Genomic DNA, 19,711 nt, shown 5'->3' on the forward strand with positions numbered 1-19,711 from the left:
GGCCCTCCGAACTCAGACCGACACCCACGCCAACAGACCATGACCGCAACCTCAGCATCAACTGGACAGCAAACTCACCATGAAACACCAGATCAAAGCAGTCTCTCTGCCCGATTCCTCACCCTCTGCATGCTGTGAATGATCTTCAGATGGCTCCAAGTCACCACCAGGAAAGCGTCACTCAAGCCCTAGTCAACAGCTGGCTGGACTACGGTAATGGGCTCTACCCAGGAGTCTCCACCCAACTATTGAAGACACTTCATACAATACAAAACTTAGCTGCCAGACTTATCCTGGACCTCCCTGGGAGGAATCACATCACCCCCCACCTCAGGAACCTCAACAGGCTCTCCATCCAGAAATGATGAAAAGATGCCAATTCAAGATGTCGACATATGCCTAAAATGCCGTCCATGACCAAGGACCAGCATACATCAACCACCACCTGAACTTCCACCAACCCTACAGAAACCTGTCCTTCGACTCACTCGTTCACTCTCCGCCAAAGCAGCAGTGCTAGGATGCTCCTTCTCCTAAATTAACCGACAAGTACTGAAAAGACCTCCCCCTGCACCTCCGAACATCATCCTCTCTCCCTGAATTCAGAAAAAGACCCAAAACTTGGATTTTCAACTGATCCCAACAGGAACCCAGCGCCTGTATACCCTCAAGGATGATTAGTCGTGCTCTACAAATTCATGATTGATTGATATCTTACCTTCAGGAGTTCCCACGCCGGCGCCTCACACTTCTTTTCTATCTCCGTTATCAGGGCCTTGAGAGAGGTGATTTGATTGGAGAGTTTGGTGATATTTGCATTTTCTACCATGGTGATTTTCTTCTCCATCTCCTCCAGTCTTCTGTGCAGTGTTTGCTCATTTTCTTTCAGGAGCTGCCGCAGTTTTTCAAACTCGGATTCAATTTTCTTCTTCTCAGTTCTTAACTTGTCCTGTCAGAAGTAAAAACAAGCATTTACAATGCAACGGTCTCGGCATTGCAAAAGTTAGAGCTATTAGCATTGTACATGACATGATTAATTGAACACGTGAATGTCGAAAGATTTTTAGGCAATGAGCTGTCCTTATCCCCAGGTGTATGGTATGTGGGAGAATGCACTGAACTGCCCGCAACACATATCATTCGTTTGTTTTTGTATTTTGTTCCTCGTGTATCACTATTGGTCCTTTTGTGAAGCGCTCTGACACCTTCGGGTAAAGTCCGCGCTATATAAAATTGCATAAATAAATTCACGCGGTCTTTGGGAGGCACGGCGGCCTCATTCAGTGATTACTTGGGGGGGGGGGGGGGTAATGAGCGAAGGGGAATGGAGAGAGAAATATGTAGAGCGAGAAACAGAGAGGGCGAAGGAGAGCGCGAATGCCCCAGAGCTATCTCTTACTGCACAGAGACGGTTCCTTGGATTGCTGGTCAGGAGCTGATGGATCCCTGGGTGGAAGGGGCTGCTGGACAGGAGCTGGGGGCACGGCTGGAAGGGGCTGCTGCAGGAAGGGGCTGCTGCGACGGGGCGGTGAAATGCACTACTGCAGGCAGCAGCACTGGTGGACACGGCTGCTGGAGGAACAGAGAGGCACAGGGCTTCACCTGCCCGGGATGTGAGGCCCTCGCCATCCATGCTGAGAGTGGGGAGGGATGGTCGGGGCTGGGCAGGAGCGGGGCTGGAGGCGGCAGGCCGGGGGTGCCGGGCTCTATATGGGCGGAGATGACACAGATACACAAATCATAACAACATAGGAGTGACCAATGTAATTCAAGCTTCTGCATATGCCGAGTCAAAAAACCACAAAGAAACGCACTGAAATAAGCTCTATGGTGAGCAGAGGAAGTACAGGCAAACAGAGGAGAAACAAGTACTGGGGTGTGTCGTAGAATAAAGCACTGCAAGCCTCGGGTAAATCTTCAATGATACAGACAGTGAGAGACCCGCGCGGCCGTGAAACTGACGCGGCTGCGCGTCCGCGAAAGTGAAAGTATCTTGACACCTTCGGGGAAAGTTTGCGCTATATAAAATCGCACAAATAAATTCACGCGGTCTTTGTACAGCGCCTCAAGGGACTCTAAAGCGCTACACGTTAAAGGGCTGCATCAACCAGAGAGAGTACTGTGGAGACGGGACCGACGAATAGGAGAAGGAAACAGTGAGCACCAGGCTGAGAGGAAAGACTCTGGATAACATCCTCGGTGGTGAATATACACAAACGCACACACATAAACAGAGAGGGTGGAGAATGCAGCGTGGGGGGGCCTGTATGTGCGTGCGTGGGTGCATGGGCGCTTGTGTCAGTCTGGTCTGAGAGAATGCAGCGAGCGCGTGCGCGTGATCGTTTCGAATCGCCTCCAAGGCGATGCGCGCGGCCAGGAATGTCTCCTGGAAAGGAGACACGGCCACAATAAGTTCTCGGCAGAGACGCGCTTCCGCGCGTTCAGCCGAGCCCTAAAAAAAGCTGGTTAGATATTAAAACGCTTTCTACACATGTCCCTAGAGTGGGAGTTCAGGGGGAGGGTGGACTGGTTGAAAGCAACTTTCAAAAATCCGATCACTAGCTTGCTTCTCCCAATTTCTGGACTGCAGCCTCTTACTGCCTTCCCTTTTACCATCTTCTGTCCTTCTCACACTCCTGCCCTCCAACTTTCCTCTGACACCTCACAGACTGCAGAGAGGTCAGAGTTTGAAAAGCTGCAAAGAACTCGATCCATGGAGAGAGTTCAAGGAAGTGAACCCACCGCAGGCAGAGACAGTCAAAGACTCAGAGACGGGCTGAGTGGAGAGACTGGCTGAAGTCATGTGTGAGTAAATGTGACTGACACAAGAGAATGTAAATGGGGGATGGGGCAGGAAGTTAAAGCACTTGGGATGGAAGAGAGGATGTAAGTGGTGTGCGGGCTGCCCCTGTGCTGCCAGAACACTTGATGTGTTCCCCCAGAAGGAGACGCTGGGGGTGTGTCCTACTATAGCCCTCATTCAAAGTGAGGGGGAATCACAGATGTGGTAATTTCATGTTTAAAATCATAAAGAAATTATGTGTATTCTGTTATTGAATGGAGAATTACCAGATAAATCAATGTTACTGCAGGTAATTCACAAATTCATTTAGAAGATAGATGAGGAGGTTGGTTAGATATCTTGTCCTATCCTAAGATAGGAAGCTGTGAGTTATCAGGCGAGGTGTGTTGCACCGTGGCTTAGAACAGGAGCCTGTGTGTTATCAGGTGAGGTATGTCACACTGTGGCTTAGATCAGGAACCTGTGTGTTATCAGGTGAGGTATGACACACTGTACCTTAGGGCAGGAGCCTGTGTGTTATCAGGTGAGGTATGTCACACTGTGGCTTAGAGCAGGAGCCTGTGTGTTATCAGGGGAGGTATGTCACACTGCGGATTAGAGGAGGAGGCTGTGTGTTATCAGGTGAGGTATGACACACTGTACCTTAGGGCAGGAGCCTGTGTGTTATCAGGTGAGGTATGTCACACTGTGGCTTAGAGCAGGAGCCTGTGTGTTATCAGGAGAGGTATGTCACACTGTAGCTTAGAGCAGGAGCCTGTGTGTTATCAGGTGAGGTATGACACACTGTACCTTAGGGCAGGAGCCTGTGTGTTATCAGGTGAGGTATGTCACACTGTGGCTTAGAGCAGGAGCCTGTGTGTTATCAGGAGAGGTATGTCACACTGTAGCTTAGAGCAGGAGCCTGTGTGTTATCAGGTGAGGTATGACACACTGTACCTTAGGGCAGGAGCCTGTGTGTTATCAGGTGAGGTATGACACACTGTACCTTAGGGCAGGAGCCTGTGTGTTAGCAGGTGAGGTATGTCACACTGTGGATTAGAGCAGGAGCCTGTGTGTTATCAGGTGAGGTATGTCACACTGTGGATTAGAGCAGGAGCCTGTGTGTTATCAGGAGAGGTATGTCACACTGTGGGTTAGAGCAGGAGCCTGTGTGTTATCAGGAGAGGTATGTTACACCGTGGCTTAGAGCAGGAGCCTGTGTGTTATCAGGTGAGGTGTGTCACACTGTAGCTTAGAGCAGGAGCCTGTGTGTTATCAGGTGAGGTATGTCACACTGTGGATTAGAGCAGGAACCTGTGTGTTATCAGGTGAGGTATGTCACACTGTGGATTAGAGCAGGAGCCTGTGTGTTATCAGGAGAGGTATGTTACACTGTAGCTTAGAGCAGGAGCCTGTGTGTTATCAGGTGAGGTGTGTCACACTGTGGATTAGAGCAGGAGCCTGTGTGTTATCAGGAGAGGTATGTTACACTGTAGCTTAGAGCAGGAGCCTGTGTGTGATCAGGTGAGGTATGTCACACTGTAGCTTAGAGCAGGAGCCTGTGTGTTATCAGGTGAGGTATGTTACACTGTAGCTTAGAGCAGGAGCATGTGTGTTATCAGGTGAGGTATCTCACACTGTGGCTTAGAGCAGGAGCCTGTGTGTTATCAGGTGAGGTATGTCACTCTGTGGCTTAGAGCAGGAGCCTGTGTGTTATCAGGAGAGGTATGTCACACTGTGGCTCACAGCTTGAGCCTGTGTGTTATCAGGTGAGGTATGTCACACTGTGGCTTAGAGCAGGAGCCTGTTGTTATCAGGTGAGGTATGTCACACTGTGGCTTAGAGCAGGAGCCTGTGTGTTATCTGGGGAGGTGTGTTACACTGTACCTTAGAGCAGGAGCCTGTGTGTTATCAGGAGAGGTATGTCACACTGTAGCTTTCAGCAGGAGTCTGTGTGTTATCAGGTGAGGTATGTCACACCGTGGCTTAGAGCAGGAGCCTGTGTGTTATCAGGTGAGGTATGTCACACCGTGGCTTAGAGCAGAAGCCTGTGTGTTATCAGGTGAGGTATGTCACACTGTGGCTTAGAGCAGGAGCCTGTGTGTTATCAGGGGAGGTATGTCACACTGCGGATTAGAGCTGGAGCCTGTGTGTTATCAGGTGAGGTATGTCACACTGCAGCTTAGAGCAGGAGCCTGTGTGTTATCGGGTGAGGTATGTCACACTGTAGCATAGAGCAGGAGTCTGTGTGTTATCAGGTGAGGTGTGTCACACTGTAGCTTGGAGCAGGATCCTGTGTGTTATCAGGAGAGGTTTGTTACACTGTAGCTTAAAGCAGGAGCCTGTGTGTTATCAGGTGAGGTATGTCACACTGTGGCCTAGAGCAGGAGCCTGTGTGTTATCAGATGAGGTATGTCACACTGTGGCTTAGATCAGGAGCCTGTGTGTTATCAGGTGAGGTACAACACACTGTACCTTAGAGCAGGAGCCTGTGTGTTATCAGGTGAGGTACGACACACTGTACCTTAGAGCAGGAGCCTGTGTGTTATCAGATGAGGTATATCACACTGTGGCTTAGAGCAGGAGTCTCTGTGTTATCAGATGAGGTATATCACACTGTGGCTTAGATCAGGAGCCTGTGTGTTATCAGGTGAGGTATGTCACACTGTGGCTTAGATCAGGAGCCTGTGTGTTATCAGGTGAGGTACAACACACTGTACCTTAGAGCAGGAGCCCGTGTGTTATCAGGTGAGGTACGACACACTGTACCTTAGAGCAGGAGCCTGTGTGTTATCAGATGAGGTATATCACACTGTGGCTTAGAGCAGGAGTCTGTGTGTTATCAGATGAGGTATATCACACTGTGGCTTAGATCAGGACCCTGTGTGTTATCAGGAGAGGTATGTCACACTGTGGCGTAGAGCAGGAGTCTGTGTGTTATCAGATGAGGTATATCACACTGTGGCTTAGATCAGGAGCCTGTGTGTTATCAGGTGAGGTATGTCACACTGTGGCTTAGATCAGGAGCCTGTGTGTTATCAGGTGAGGTACGACACACTGTACCTTAGGGCAGGAGCCTGTGTGTTATCAGGAGAGGTATGTCACACTGTGGCTTAGAGCAGGAGTCTGTGTGTTATCAGATGAAGTATGTCACACTGTGGCTTAGAGCAGGAGCCTGTGTGTTATCAGGCGAGGTATGTCACACTGTGGCTTAGAGCAGGAGCCTGTTGTTATCAGGTGAGGTATGTCGCACTGTGGCTTAGATCAGGAGCCTGTGTGTTATCAGGTGAAGTATGTCACACTGTGGCTTTAAGCAGGAGCCTGTTGTTATCAGGTGAGGTATGTCACACTGTAGCTTAGAGCAGGAGCCTGTGTGTTATCAGGTGAGGTATCTCACACTGTAGCTTAGAGCAGGAGCCTGTGTGTTATCAGGTGAAGTATGTCACCCTATGGTTTAGAGCAGGAGCCTGTGTGTTATCAGGTGAGGTATGTCGCACTGTGGCTTAGATCAGGAGCCTGTGTGTTATCAGGTGAAGTATGTCACCCTATGGTTTAGAGCAGGAGCCTGTGTGTTATCAGGTGAGGTTTTTCACACCATGGCTTAGAGCAGGAGCTGGTGTGTTATCAGGTGAGGTATGTCTCGCTCTAGCAAGAATCGGAGTGTCTCAGCAGTGGAGAAGTGTATGTCTGTGACAGCACCAAGAAGGACTGGACTCAGAAATGTTGTGGAGTCAGTTTGGTCCACACTCCTGGTAGAGTGTGTCCCTAGTTTACATGTAGAGGGTTGTGCTCCTGTGGTGTGCCACTAGTATACAGTTATTGGATGGGGCTCCTGTGATGCGTTATGCTTCTGTGGTGTGCCACTAGGATACAGGCAGAGGGTTATGCTTCTGTGTCACTATTATACAAGTAGAGGGTTCTTCTCCTGCACTGTCACTAGTATACAGGTGGAGGGTTGATCACTTCTGTACAGGTATAGCAGGGGTTCCAATCCTGGGGCACATGCACCCCAGGGGTGCGAGATGGCATGTCGGGGGGGGGGGGGGGGGGGCGACAACAAGGGAAAGTATGCACTGTATGCATGTTAGGAATCAGACGAGAATAGATGCAGGGGGTGCAAACTTTAAACAAACATTTCCTAGGGGTCCAGAGCATAGAAAAGTTTGGGAACCACTGAGGTACAGGTTGTGGTCCTGTGATGTAGCACTAGAATACCTGTAGTGGGTTGAGCTCCTGTGCAGTGTCACTGGTTTACAGGTAGAGACCTGTGCTCCTGTGATATGTCACTAGTATACAGATAGAAGGTTGTGCTTCTGTGCAAGGTTGCTAATATACAGGTAGAGGGGCTGTGCTCCTGTGCAGTGTCACTAGTAGACAGGTGGAGGGTTATTTATACTCCTGTGATGTGTCACTAGTACACAGGCGGAGGACTGATCTCCCATGGTGTGCCATTAGTATGCAGGTAGAGGTCTGTGCTCCTGTGCTGTGTCAACAGTATACAGATGCAGGGTTGCTACCCTGTGCTGTGTCATTAGTATATAGGTGGAGAGCTGCACTCCTGTGATGTGTCACTAGTATACAGGTGGAGGGTTGTGCTTCTCTATGTGTCACTAGTATACAGGTAGAGGGTTGTGCTATTGTGCTATGTCACTAGTATATTAGTAAAGGGTTGTGTCCTGCATGTGTCACTAGTGTGTAGTTAAAGGGTTGTGCTCCTGTGATGTGTTGTGCTCCAGTGGCGTGCCACTAGGATACAGGTAGAGGGTTGTGCTTCTGTGTTCTGGCACTAGAATATTGGTAGATGGTTGAGTTTCTGTATGCGTCACTAGTTTACAGATAGGGGCCTGTGCTCTTGGGCTGTGTCACTAGTACACAGGTAGAGTGTTGTGCTACCAGTATACAGGTAGAGGGTGCTGCTGTACTGTGTCACTAGAATACAGGTTGCGGATTGTGCTGGTGTGCTGTGTCACAGGTGTATAGGTAGACAGTTGTGCTCAAGTACTGTGTCTCGTGTATGCAGTTAGAGGGTTGTGCTCCTGTGGTATGCCACTGGTATACAGACAGTGACAGCACAGAAGCACAGCGCTCTACCTGTATACTAGTGGCACATCACAGGGGCACAACGCTCTACCTGTATATTAGTGACACACCACAGGAGCACACCCCTTTAACTGTATACTAGTGACACTGCTCAGGAGCACAAACTTCTACGAGCACATGCAGGAGCTCAGCCCTCTGCCTATATATTAGTGACACAGCACAAGAGCACAATTCTCTACCTGTATACTAGTAAGACATGCATGAGCACAACCCTCTACCTGTATATTAGTGACACAGCAGAGGAGCGCAACCCTGTACCAGTATATTTCTGACACAGCATAGGAGCACACTCCTTTACCCATATAATAGTGAATAGTGAAAGCTGGGTTTCGTCCCAGGCACTCGACCGAGTCAGTCGTGGTCTCAGTCTTGGACAAACTCAGAAAAGGTATGGACGAAAATAAACACCAGGCACTGGTCCTCCTTGATCTTTCCGCCGCCTTTGACACGGTGGACCACACCATCCTACTCACCCGTGTCAAGGCGGCTGGCATCGGGGGATCAGCTCTGATCTGGCTCTCCTCCTTTCTGAGGGAACGCACTCAGGCGGTCCGACTAGGCAACTTCACGGCTACTCCCCTCCCTGTCACTTGCGGTGTTCCCCAGGGTTCCTCGCTTTCCCCTTTACTTTTCAACCTTTATATCTTTCCTCTCATCTTTGCACTACAGCGGCTGGAGGTCACTGTCTATAACTACGCGGATGACCTCCAGCTCATCTTTGATCTGTCCCCCTCTCCTCTTTCGGTCTCCAATTTCCAGTCAACTATGACATTCATCAGGGACTGGATGAACCACAACCATCTTAAATTGAACCCGGATAAAACCGAGCTGGTCCTCACCGGTGGTTCATCCAGTCCCTGGAACTCTCTCTTCTGGCCCCCTTCTCTTGGCTCTGCACCGACCCCCTCCACCACGGTCAAAACACTTGGGGTCAAAATTAACAGCCAACTCACTCTTCATTCACAAATTAGCTCTGTGGTGTCCTCTTGTTTCCTTTCTCTCCGCACTATCCGCACTGTTTCCCGCTTCTTTTCCCCCCAGGCACTCAGGATCATCATGGCCGCACTTGTAATATCCAAATTGGACTACGCAAACGCTCTTTACCACGGCATCCCTGCTTATAGTTTGCGTAGACTCCAGACCGTTCAGAATCAAGCGGCCCGGCTTGTGTACGGCCTCCCTCGATATCACCATTCCACCCCCCTTCTCAGGGAGCTCCACTGGCTCCCCATAAAGGAACGGGCTCTATTCAAGATCGGGTGCATGGTTTTCCAGGCCCGTCAGGGCTCTGCCCCTGCCTTCATCTCCTCACTAATCAAGTCCTATGTACCTGCAAGAGAACTTCGGTCTTCCTCCAGGTCCCTCCTCCAGATCCCTCGCTTCACTCGCAAAAAGTGGGGCGGGGCTAATTTCTCCACCCTAGCCCCAACCTTCTGGAACTCACTTCCTGACCACCTCCGCTCTGCTACTCAGTATCTCCCTTTTCGCAGAGAACTAAAAACGTTTCTTTTTAGTCAGGCTTTCCCCACTTAAAAACTCCCTCAATATTTTTTTTCATCTCTCCCTGGTCCCTCTTCATCTCAGTTGCCGATCCCCCCAGCGCCAAGAAACCGCAAGGTGTACGCTGCGCTCTACAAGTATTTTAAATTAGAATTAGAACCACCACTGGAGTACAAACCTCTAACTGTATACTAGTGACAGCAGAGAAGAACAACCTTCTACCTCTATACAAGTGACACACCACAAAGGCGCAACCCTCTACCTGTTTAGTATGGAAACATCACAGGTGCTCAACCCTCTGCCTGTATACTAGTGGCACACCACAGGAATACAACCCTCTACCTGTATAATAGTGGCACAGCACAAGAGCACAACCCTCTGCCTGTATACTAGTGGCACACCACAGGAATACAACCCTCTACCTGTATAATAGTGGCACAGCACAAGAGCACAACCCTCTGCCTGTATACTAGTGACACACCACAGAAGCACAACCCTCTACCTGTTTAGTATGGAAACATCACAGGATCTCAACCCTCTGCTTGTATACATGTGACACATCACTGGAGCACCACCCTCAACCTGTATACTAGTGGCACATCACATGGTGGTCACAACTGTCCACCTGTATACAAGTGACAAGTACAGGAGCACAACCCTCTACCTGTATAGTAGTGACACAGCACAGGAGCACACACCTCTATCCTTATAGTAGTGACACATCACAGGAGCACACCCCTCTACCAGTATACTAGTGAGGCTTCAAAGGAGAACAACCCTCTAATTGTAAACTAGTGACAGCACAGGAGAACATCCTCCTACCTCTTTACTACTGACACAGCACAGAAACAGTTCCTGTGATGTTTCACTAGTATACAGTTGCAGGTTCACACTCCTGTGATGTTTCACTAGTTTTCAGGTGGAGGGTAGCACTCCTGTAAAGAGTCACTAGTATATTTAATTAATTTAATTACTTTTAATTAATTGCGGGTTTCTAAAGCGCTAGAATCGATTCCCGAAGGAGTATCTCTGCGCTGTAGACCGCTGGGGAACCCGTCCTGGCTTTCCCTGTGAGATGGTCCCTACTGGGTATCTCCAAGGTGAAACCAGGCATCCCCGGCGTATGTGGGGGGCCGTTGTAGAGATGAGGCAAGCTAATGCCCAGAGTTGCCGAGTGTGATCCCTAGTTAGAGTAGGCACCGAGGCGAGAATTATCGAGTCCGTTGACCCTGGTCCAAGACCCTGCTGCGTCGGGAATCGAACCCTGGTCCAGGGCCGTCTTCTCCTCCCGGGTCTGCCGCCTCTAACCAGTGAGCCACACCACTCCACTGATGGAGGATTGTGCTCTTGTGGTGTGTCAATAGTATACAAGTGTTAGGTTGTGCTGCTGTGCTGTTCTACTAGTACGCAGGTAGATGGCTGTGCTCCTGTAATGTGTCACTATTATACAGATAGAGCGTTTTCCCCTTCTGCTGTGTCAGTAGCAGACAGGTTGTGGTTTGTGCTCCCGTGGTGTGTCATTAGTATACAGGTAGATAGTTGTGCTCATGTGCTGTGTCATGCTCCTGTGATGTGTCAATTCTACACAGGTAGTGGGTAGTGCTCCTATGGTGTGCCACTTGTATACAGGCAGAGGTTGAGTTCCTGTATATGTCACTAGTATCCAGGTAGAAGGTTGTGCTCCTATAAATATCACTAGTATACAGATGCAGGGTTATACTCCTATGGTATGCCACTAGTATATAGGTAGAGGGTTGTGCTCCTGTAGTGTGTCAGTTGTATACAAGTGGAGGTTTGCACTCTTGTGGTGTGTGACTAGTATACAGGTAGATGGTTGTGCTCCTGTGATGTTTTACTAGACTAGAAGTATATGGTTGTGCTACAACGCCTGGTTACAGCGGAGCGGGTTATTTGAGTGTGAAACACTGATAGTGCAGAAAAAGATTTTTGTGTATTAAAATTTCCTTTATTCCCCAATAATAGTATAATGATGGGGGAATGAGGTAAAGAATAAAAGCAGTGTAGTGGATGTTGTGAACTGGGTAAATTGGCCAGTTACATCCTATGATAAAACAAAAATGGTCTACATGTTTCAGCCTCCTTGTGCCAATCGCGAGGCTTTCGTCAGGACCAAACTGCAACGACGGTATGCGCACGCCAAGGCGCACCCTAACCTGAAGCAGAACAAAGAGGTACCGTATAACTTACGGTTCTCGTAGCACCCTCAGAACACTGTTAGAAGGCAGATCAATATGTAAAACAAACCAGACAGGGACACAGATAAAATACATGAACATTAACTTTTGTAACCACATGTGTTGCCCAAAGAGTGACAAGGCTCATGCTGCAAATGATGCTATTTGTGTTGCCATGTCGAACCACAACTCATAAGTAATCATGATAATGGCCCATAAATGTTGTGCCTCCATTATTTGTGTCAAAAATAGTGCAATCAGTGATTACCCTAAAGGTGTAATATTCGCACCCCTAGTTTATGGCAATTGCGCACTATTTGCTTCTGCGCGCTGATGCTGGCATTACCAGTCGATATATGTATTCATATATTACTAAATAGTCAGTGAACTTGACTATTAAAAACAATAGGTTGAAAGAGTTAAAATAAGATACAAGCGTGGTGAAGCTCGTGATGTTAGAAGTAAAGGATGTGGTCCATCGGCTAGACTGACGACTTTGGTGCTGGAAGCAGGGTTCGAGCCTCTGGGTCGCGTCCACGTCCTGTGATTCTGGGCAAATCACTTAATCTCCCGTGCCTGAATGTGTAATGTAAATACGGTACTCATGTAAAGCGCTCCAATACCTTCGGGTCCAGTTCGCGATATATAAATATGCAAAAAAAATAGCATTTTGCGTCAAAAGATGTGAGCAGCACGTGCGATCTTCGGCCTTGGCCGGAATTCTAATACCACAGTTCCTCTTAAATCTCTTCACTGGCTGCCGGTACGTAAAAGGATTGTTTTCAAGGCCTTAACTACGGCATTCAAGGCCCTTCACTGCACTGGTGCCTACTATCTTAGGAAAAGAATAGGCTTTTATCTTCCTTCTAGATTATTACGTTCTGCAGCGTTATTTCGGGCTACGGTTCCTGTAATTAAGCGAGCCCGTGTAGGGGGTCGTTCTTTTAAACGCCTAGCACCTCAACTCTGGAATGCTCTGCCATTATCTTTGCGGAAGGCGGATAACCGCCTTGGGTTTAGGAGAAATCTCAAAACTTGGCTGTTTGGACAATAACTTCATCTAGTCCGTTTGCTCCTTGTTCTGCTTGATCTGATAGCGCCGGGACACTCTACCCGAGTAGCTGAGCGCTTTATAAAACCCGCATAACATAACGTAACATATGATCCTTACATCATGGTTCCAGGTGGGGGGTGGTGGTGTATGGTCACACACTACGGGCAAATAGAATCAGCGTTAACATAAAATTGGCTTTAATATTACCCAAAAGCAGTTCCAAGGACTCAATTAGGTACTTACTTTGTCAAAGCCAGACACCCATTTGGCACCTAGACTCTCCCGTCACGAGGACCCCGCCTACAGCGGGGCTCTTGACGGAGCGCCTTTAAACAGAGATTTTCCCGTAGATTCCGTATCACTGGACCTGATGATGTCACAGCGGGCGTGCGCACGCGTCAGTCTGATACAGGAAAGAGCTATACCACTAACCTATTCTATGTCAGTCCACGGAGACTCAAATTATGCTTCTCTATCTTTACTGACAAATACAGCAACAAAAGAGTTAAACTTTAAACAAGCATAACCCGGAAGAACAACCCCCTCCAGGTATGCACCAATAACATGACAGCAATAAGTATAAACGTCCCAGTAACGTAAGCACTTCCTCATTCTTTGCTGCTGCAGCAGCGAGATAAGTGCTTTTCCATATTTTACTCGTACTTTCTAATGTTTATTGTAATGTAATTTGGCGCGCTGCGCTGCTTATGTGATATGCGACTTTCTGCGTCTTTGCTTGGTTTCGGGAGTAGCGTTTTCGCTTCCCGTTTGTTTCCTGTGCATGTATTCCGATACGCTGTTACGCGGTTGCATTGTAGTGCTTCGCGCTTTCTCACGCAGGTTTATATTTGCGGGCTTACTTGAGTTGAGGCTTCGGTGCTCCTCGGTTTGGTTCCCGTTGTGTGGGCTGTGGCGAGGGAGCAGAGCTACGCACTTCGGTGCGCGAGGGGAGCAGGCTCTGTTTAAGCCCCGCCTTCGTGTTTCAGCGTATGTGCGAAGAGCCGGTGACTGAATTGAAGCCCGGTTCTTCAAGCTGTGTGTGTCACACTTTGCCTGTCAAATCCCTGGCTCGGAATTGAACGCTGACTGGAGCGTTTTTCAAGATAAATGCTCTGCATTAGGGGAGATATTTAAAGGGCTTGCTCCTGCCACTTCTTAATTATTCTTTTGACCAGGGTCTTTTTACTTTTTTGACTGTCAGAGGTCTGTTTACCCTTGGGTTCTCCCCCCCTTCGAACTCCTTCAAACCTCCTATAATTAATATGGCGTATTACGCTGAGGAGGAAGACAAGTGGGTGGAATACAATGAGTATGAAGAATATGAGGAACCATATGCTGAAACTATGGAGGAGCACCGTGTTAAGGCCCCGGATGCCCACGGCCGGGGTTTTATGAATAAGGCGCTTCTCAAGGCACTGAAGCCTTTAGCGAAGACTTTATCTTCTTCTGGTAAAAGGAAGTCTAAATCTGCTGGCACCTCTTCCTCTTGGGCTTCGGCTGAAGCCCTGTTGAATGTTGCAAAGAGTGTGCTTTTAGACCATGGTTCCTTGGCTGACAAGGATGTACAGGGAGATTCTACACCTAGTACTACTGATGCTTCAGATTCGGATGAATCCATTAAGCACAAAAAGAAGGTCAAAAAGACCAAGCACACCTTTTATGACGCTCAAGATGAGGTAGAACCAAAAAAATTGTTATTTAATCCTCAAAATTTAATTCATCCTCGTTCCACAGAATGGCAACCCTGTGTGGAAGTGGCGCATTATGTTCAGAATAATGTTCCTCAGGGTTTTGAGAACCAGGTCCGAGCTACGCTACGGTCTGAGTGCCCTTGACCCTCTTTAGTTGGCAAAGTAACTGATACGCCAGATTTGGACCCCAATATGGCTACCTTTATGCGCAAATTCGCTAAGGACCCAAAGAAGGGTTTGGATAGAGCCTGGAAAGGATGCCAGGATAAACATTTGGACATTTCTGGCCCATTGACAAACATTTTAGACGCCGCAGTTGTGGCTAAGCATAAGGGTACCCCTCTGGACACTTCAGACATAATGGAATGGGCGCAATCCGCCATATGTTTTTTGGGCAACGCAAATGTAGCTTTGTCTACTGAACGGAGACGTTCATTTCTGATGCGTATTGACCCTCAGCTGGCAGAAATGGCTACTACGGAACCAGGTTCCTTAGCCAATGGCATGCCTTTTGGTGAAGATTTTGTTAAAAAGATGGGGAAATATGTAGCGACTTTTACGGCTTTGGATAAAGCGCAAGCTAATATCAAAAAAGTCTTTCATACTGGTGTTTTTAATAGGGCCGGCCGTTTCAGAGGTCGCGGTTCCGGCAGAGGAGGACAACAGACCTCTAGAGGTTCTGATCAAAGGGGCCGAGGAGGTGCCCAGAGGTCCAAATTCTACCCCACCAGAAACAGAGGCGACAGAGGCGGCGGTCAGCGAGGCAACTATCGAGGCCAGCAGTTCCAGTCTGGAGACTCCTCGTACTCAGGTACCCATTTTACATTATGGGGATCACATGGTGGGAGGTCGTCTGGCTCAGTTCCTTCCCAGGTGGGAGGCCCTGTCTTCAGATCCTTGGATCCTTCAAACTGTTCAGGGTTTTCAGATAGAGTTTTATTCCACTCCCAATCAGACGGTGCTTCCGAGACTCCTAAGTTTTTCCCCCGTAGAGATGAGTTTCATCGACGACGAAATCCAGTCTTTGTTACTCAAAGGGGCTATTGTGCAAACAGAGCTTCATCCGCACGGTTTTGTAAGTACAATTTTCCTAGTGCCCAAGAAAGATCTTGGCTTCCGTCTTGTTCTGAGCCTGAAAGATTTCAATGCGGGCGTAGTGTACCGCCATTTCAAAATGGAGGTAATTCATCTCTTACGAGACATGTTGTTGAGCCACGATTGGATGGTTCGGTTAGACCTAAAAGATGCTTACCTGATTGTTGCCATTTTTCCTCCTCATCGCCGCTTCTTCCAATTTCAGTGGCGCAATCAATGGTTCGAGTTTACGGCCATGCCCTTTGGTCTGTCGTCCGCTCCATGGTGTTTCACGAAATTCATGAGACCGGTTGTTCAGTGGTTAAGGGAGAGAGGAGTCAGGCTCATTATCTATCTGGACGACATTCTGATCATGGGTCAGTCTGTCGAGATAGTTCAGTTGCATCTGTCCTGGACTATACGTCTCCTTCAAGAGTTAGGTTTTTGCCTCAATGTTCCCAAATCTTTCCTGATTCAATCACAAATCATCAACTTCTTGGGTTTTCAGGTCAATTCTGTAACATCTCAACTTTTCTTACCTCTCAAGAAGAGGTCTGCGATCAAGAAAGAATTGAGGAGAGCGCTTGCCTCTCCGACAATATCATTGAGGACATTAGCCCGCCTCGTCGGGTTGTTGGCAGCGTCTATTCAAGCGATTTTTCTGGGTCCCCTTCATTACAGGGCCTTACAGAGGTTAAAGATCTTACATCTTCGCAAGGGCTTGCATTATGCAGAACAGATTGCGCTCTCTCGGGAGGCTCGTCTAGAAATGAATTGGTGGTTAGAACACATTGATGCTTGGAATGGCAAGGCCATCTTTTCAGCAATTCCGGATGCCATCATCGAGTCCGACGCCAGTCGCTGGGGCTGGGGGGCTCGTTGCGGGACACTGGAGACCTGTGGTCGGTGGTCCCAAGAGGAATTGCGTCTTCACATCAACTGCCTAGAGCTGTTGGCACGCTCTTTTGCTATTCGGACTCTTTCTCCTCAGAAAGCAAGTTGTTGTATACGTCTGCGCATGGACAATGTGTCCGCTGTGTGCTACATCAATCGTCTGGGAGGTACCATATCCCGACTATTGGTGGAAATAGCCAAGGATTTTTGGCATTATTGTCTGGCCCATCACATCTCAGTGACGGCGGAATACATTTCGGGTTCTTTGAATGTGGTGGCAGACTGGAATTCCAGATTTCTACGGGACACCAGCGATTGGAAACTTCATCCCAGTGTGTTCCAAGCGTTGAACTCCAAATGGGGCATGTGTGTTCTAGATCTGTTTGCGTCTCGACTCAACAGGCAACTTCCCCAGTTTTACAGTTGGCGTCCGGATCCGTTGGCGATCAGCTCGGACGCCTTCCTTCAATCATGGACGACGGGCATTCTATATGCCTTTCCACCACTCGTAATGATCCCGAGGTTGCTGGCCCACGCTCGTTGACAAGGGGCGGAAATAATCCTAGTGTCACCTTGTTGGAAAGCTCAAGCGTGGTTTCCAGGGGCAATGACTCTTTCATGTGCACCTCCAATTTGAATCAGGTCCTTCCCGGAATTGTTGACCAACCCTGTCGGTCTTCTTCATCCTTTGATTCTGCAGGGCCAATTGTCTCTCATGGCGTGGAGACTTTCCGGCGACGCTGGCAAGTGCCGGGAGTTTCGCAAGATGCTCTCCTTTTCCTCTCCCAATCTGGGGCACCCTCCACTCACAAGCGTTATGAGTCCGATTGGCGGCGATGGGTGCGTTGGTGTGGTCAACAACAGAGTGATCCTTTGGGATCTCGAGTCTTTGTAATTGTGAATTTCTTGTCCGAATTAGCCAAATCTGGCATGGCTTAGAGAACAGTCAACAACTTTAGATCAGCCCTTTCCACGGGACTTCCTCATATTGATGGTAAACGAGTAGGTGAACACCCTTTGGTTTGTAAGGTTCGACGCGGTATCAGGTTAGTAAATCCCCCTCAACTCAGATATCAAACGTTATGGGATGTTTCCATAGTTTTAAGATTTTTACAATCTTGGCCGGCTAATGAAGGTTTGTCGCGCAAACAATTATCGGCCAAACTAACTCTGTTGCTTTGTCTTATTTCATGTAGACGTGTGTCTGATGTTCGATCTCTTGACTTAGCAGGTAGAGTATTTACTCCCTCTGGAGTTTCTTTTACAATTTCTCGTCGTACAAAGACTAATTCTAAATGTGTTTCTTATCCTGCTTTTCCACATCATAGCAAACTTTGTGTTGTGCAATGTTTAAAAGTCTATGAAGACTGTACCAGAGAATTTCGAAATGATGTAGCAGGTCAACTTTTGATTTCTCTTCAGAGACCTTTCCGCCCAGTCTCTTCAGCTACTCTAGCCAGGTGGGTTACTTGGCTTTTGACCCTAGCTGGTATTGATTCCTCCATTTTTGGAGCGCACTCTGTAAGAGGTTCTATGGCTTCTAAAGCCCTTCTCACTGGGTCTAGGTTACAAGACATCATGACTGCGGTAGACTGGTCCTCTGAGTCCACTTTTGAGACCTTTTATCACAAACCTATTGTGGATATTGCGTCGGTTGTAGTGGAGCAACTTTAAACTAGAATAATTTGAGCCTCCGTGGACTGACATAGAATGAAAAATTGTCTAGCAGACGCGACAAAGAATTTTCAATTCTATTAAGGACACGGAGGCGAGAATTATCCCACCCAGGATGTTATATTGTATTTGAACATTGTTTATACAAGACTATTTCACATTGAATGCATTCCTTGATGTTATGTTTAACTTCTTGTTTTTTTCCCTACCCAATTCTCTTTGTGACTGTTTTTCCTTTCAGTCCGGCATGGGTATTATGGCTGTGTTTCTTTTTCAGGTGATCAAAACACCCAATCCTGAAGGTTGATCTGTCCTGACGGTCTTTAACCAGTCCCCTGCGTTCCTGGATGTTTTCTGATGTGTTCCACTCCAGTTCCTTTTGATCCGGATTCTGTTATTTATGGACATTGCAAAGAAAGAGGAAGTGCTTACGTCACTGGGACCTTTTATACTTATTGCTGTCATGTTATTGGTGCGTACCTGGAGGGGGATGTTCTTCCGGGTTATGCTTGTGTAAAGTTTAACTCTTTTGCTGCTGTATTTGTCAGTAATGATAGAGAAGCATAATTCTCGCCTCCGCGTCCTTAATACAATTGAAAATTCCTTGTCGCGTCTGCTAGACAATTTTTCACTCAATGTGAGGCCGGTATTGAAAGTAATATAGCTTTATTCAGTGTGAAGCAACTATAGCAATCTAGCGGTATATTGAAACCGGCCTATATAAATGACGTACGAGTGCTCACCCAAAGTCTATCCTGCACTATACTTTCATAATGGTAAAGTGAGGGCTCAATTTCAATGACACAGTATGTTTTTGTGCAGATTTATAAACTACAAAGAATCCAATCGAAAGAATGGACTCGCAGTAAAACTGCAGTTATGCTCAACTGGTCAGACCTCCTGCGTCAATCTACTACGGAACCAAGCTGTACCACTAGCCTTTTCAATGTGAAGCCAGTCTTGGAAATACTATAACTCTATTCAGTATAAAGCTTAATTTAAAACCAGACAATATAAATGATGTACAATGCTCCCCGCAATCTGTCCCGCACTATACTTTATTGATGGTAATATTATGGCCACAATTGTAATGGCACAGTCTATTATTGTGCAGATTCTTGTGCTACACAGAATGTCCAAATGTCGATAAAAAGGGATGGGAACTGCACAGTTGTGCTCAACTGAACAGACTGAGTGTGACTAGTGCAAAAATTAGGTATAGTAAAGTTTGCTAGGTAGCTGGCATACTGTATGTCTAAGGTATTGCTTATCATAAAAATACCAGCTGGGGAGTTCCAAAAATACTCAGTGTGGTCAGGCTCGCTAGTAACACAAAAGACAACTTCCGTGTAGGAGTGGGATTCTATACATATATGTGTATCCCAAATCATGCCATGATGGTGTCAATACAAACTCAGATGCACAGGGGCATTAACGCTTTAAAACTGAACCCCAGGGAATGTAATTATTCAGGCCATGTTTGTTTGTAGAGGCGGTACACCCACCATTGTTCTTTTTCAAATAGTATTCTCGGTGTATTGTCTCATGCTTTTATTTGTTCAACCACTGTCCAGCGTAAATCATTGACAGTATGAATGGCCTGCAGGAAATTATCCGTCATCCTGGTTGCGCTTTTCTTGCATTGGATATTTCTCCGATGCAGACACAGACGCTGCTTGACTTTGCGCGTGGTCATTCCTAACTACCGTAATCCGCACGGACACGTGATGAGGTATTTCACATTGTT

General features: G+C 47.6%; 1 protein-coding gene across 3 annotated transcripts in view; it reads right to left on the reverse strand.

Moving 5' to 3' along the window:
• Positions 1-19,711, reverse strand: part of LOC144754199 (E3 ubiquitin-protein ligase TRIM39-like) — a 197,630-nt gene that overhangs the window by 108,616 nt on the left and 69,303 nt on the right. For all 3 annotated transcript variants that reach the window (XM_078641786.1, XM_078641785.1, XM_078641784.1), the window contains one exon: positions 719-949. In XM_078641786.1, the coding sequence (XP_078497912.1) occupies positions 719-949 (231 nt within the window). The remainder of the gene's footprint in view (positions 1-718; positions 950-19,711) is intronic.

The sequence above is a fragment of the Lissotriton helveticus genome, chromosome 5_1 (assembly GCF_964261635.1).
Source record: "Lissotriton helveticus chromosome 5_1, aLisHel1.1, whole genome shotgun sequence".
Lineage (NCBI taxonomy): Eukaryota > Metazoa > Chordata > Amphibia > Caudata > Salamandridae > Lissotriton > Lissotriton helveticus.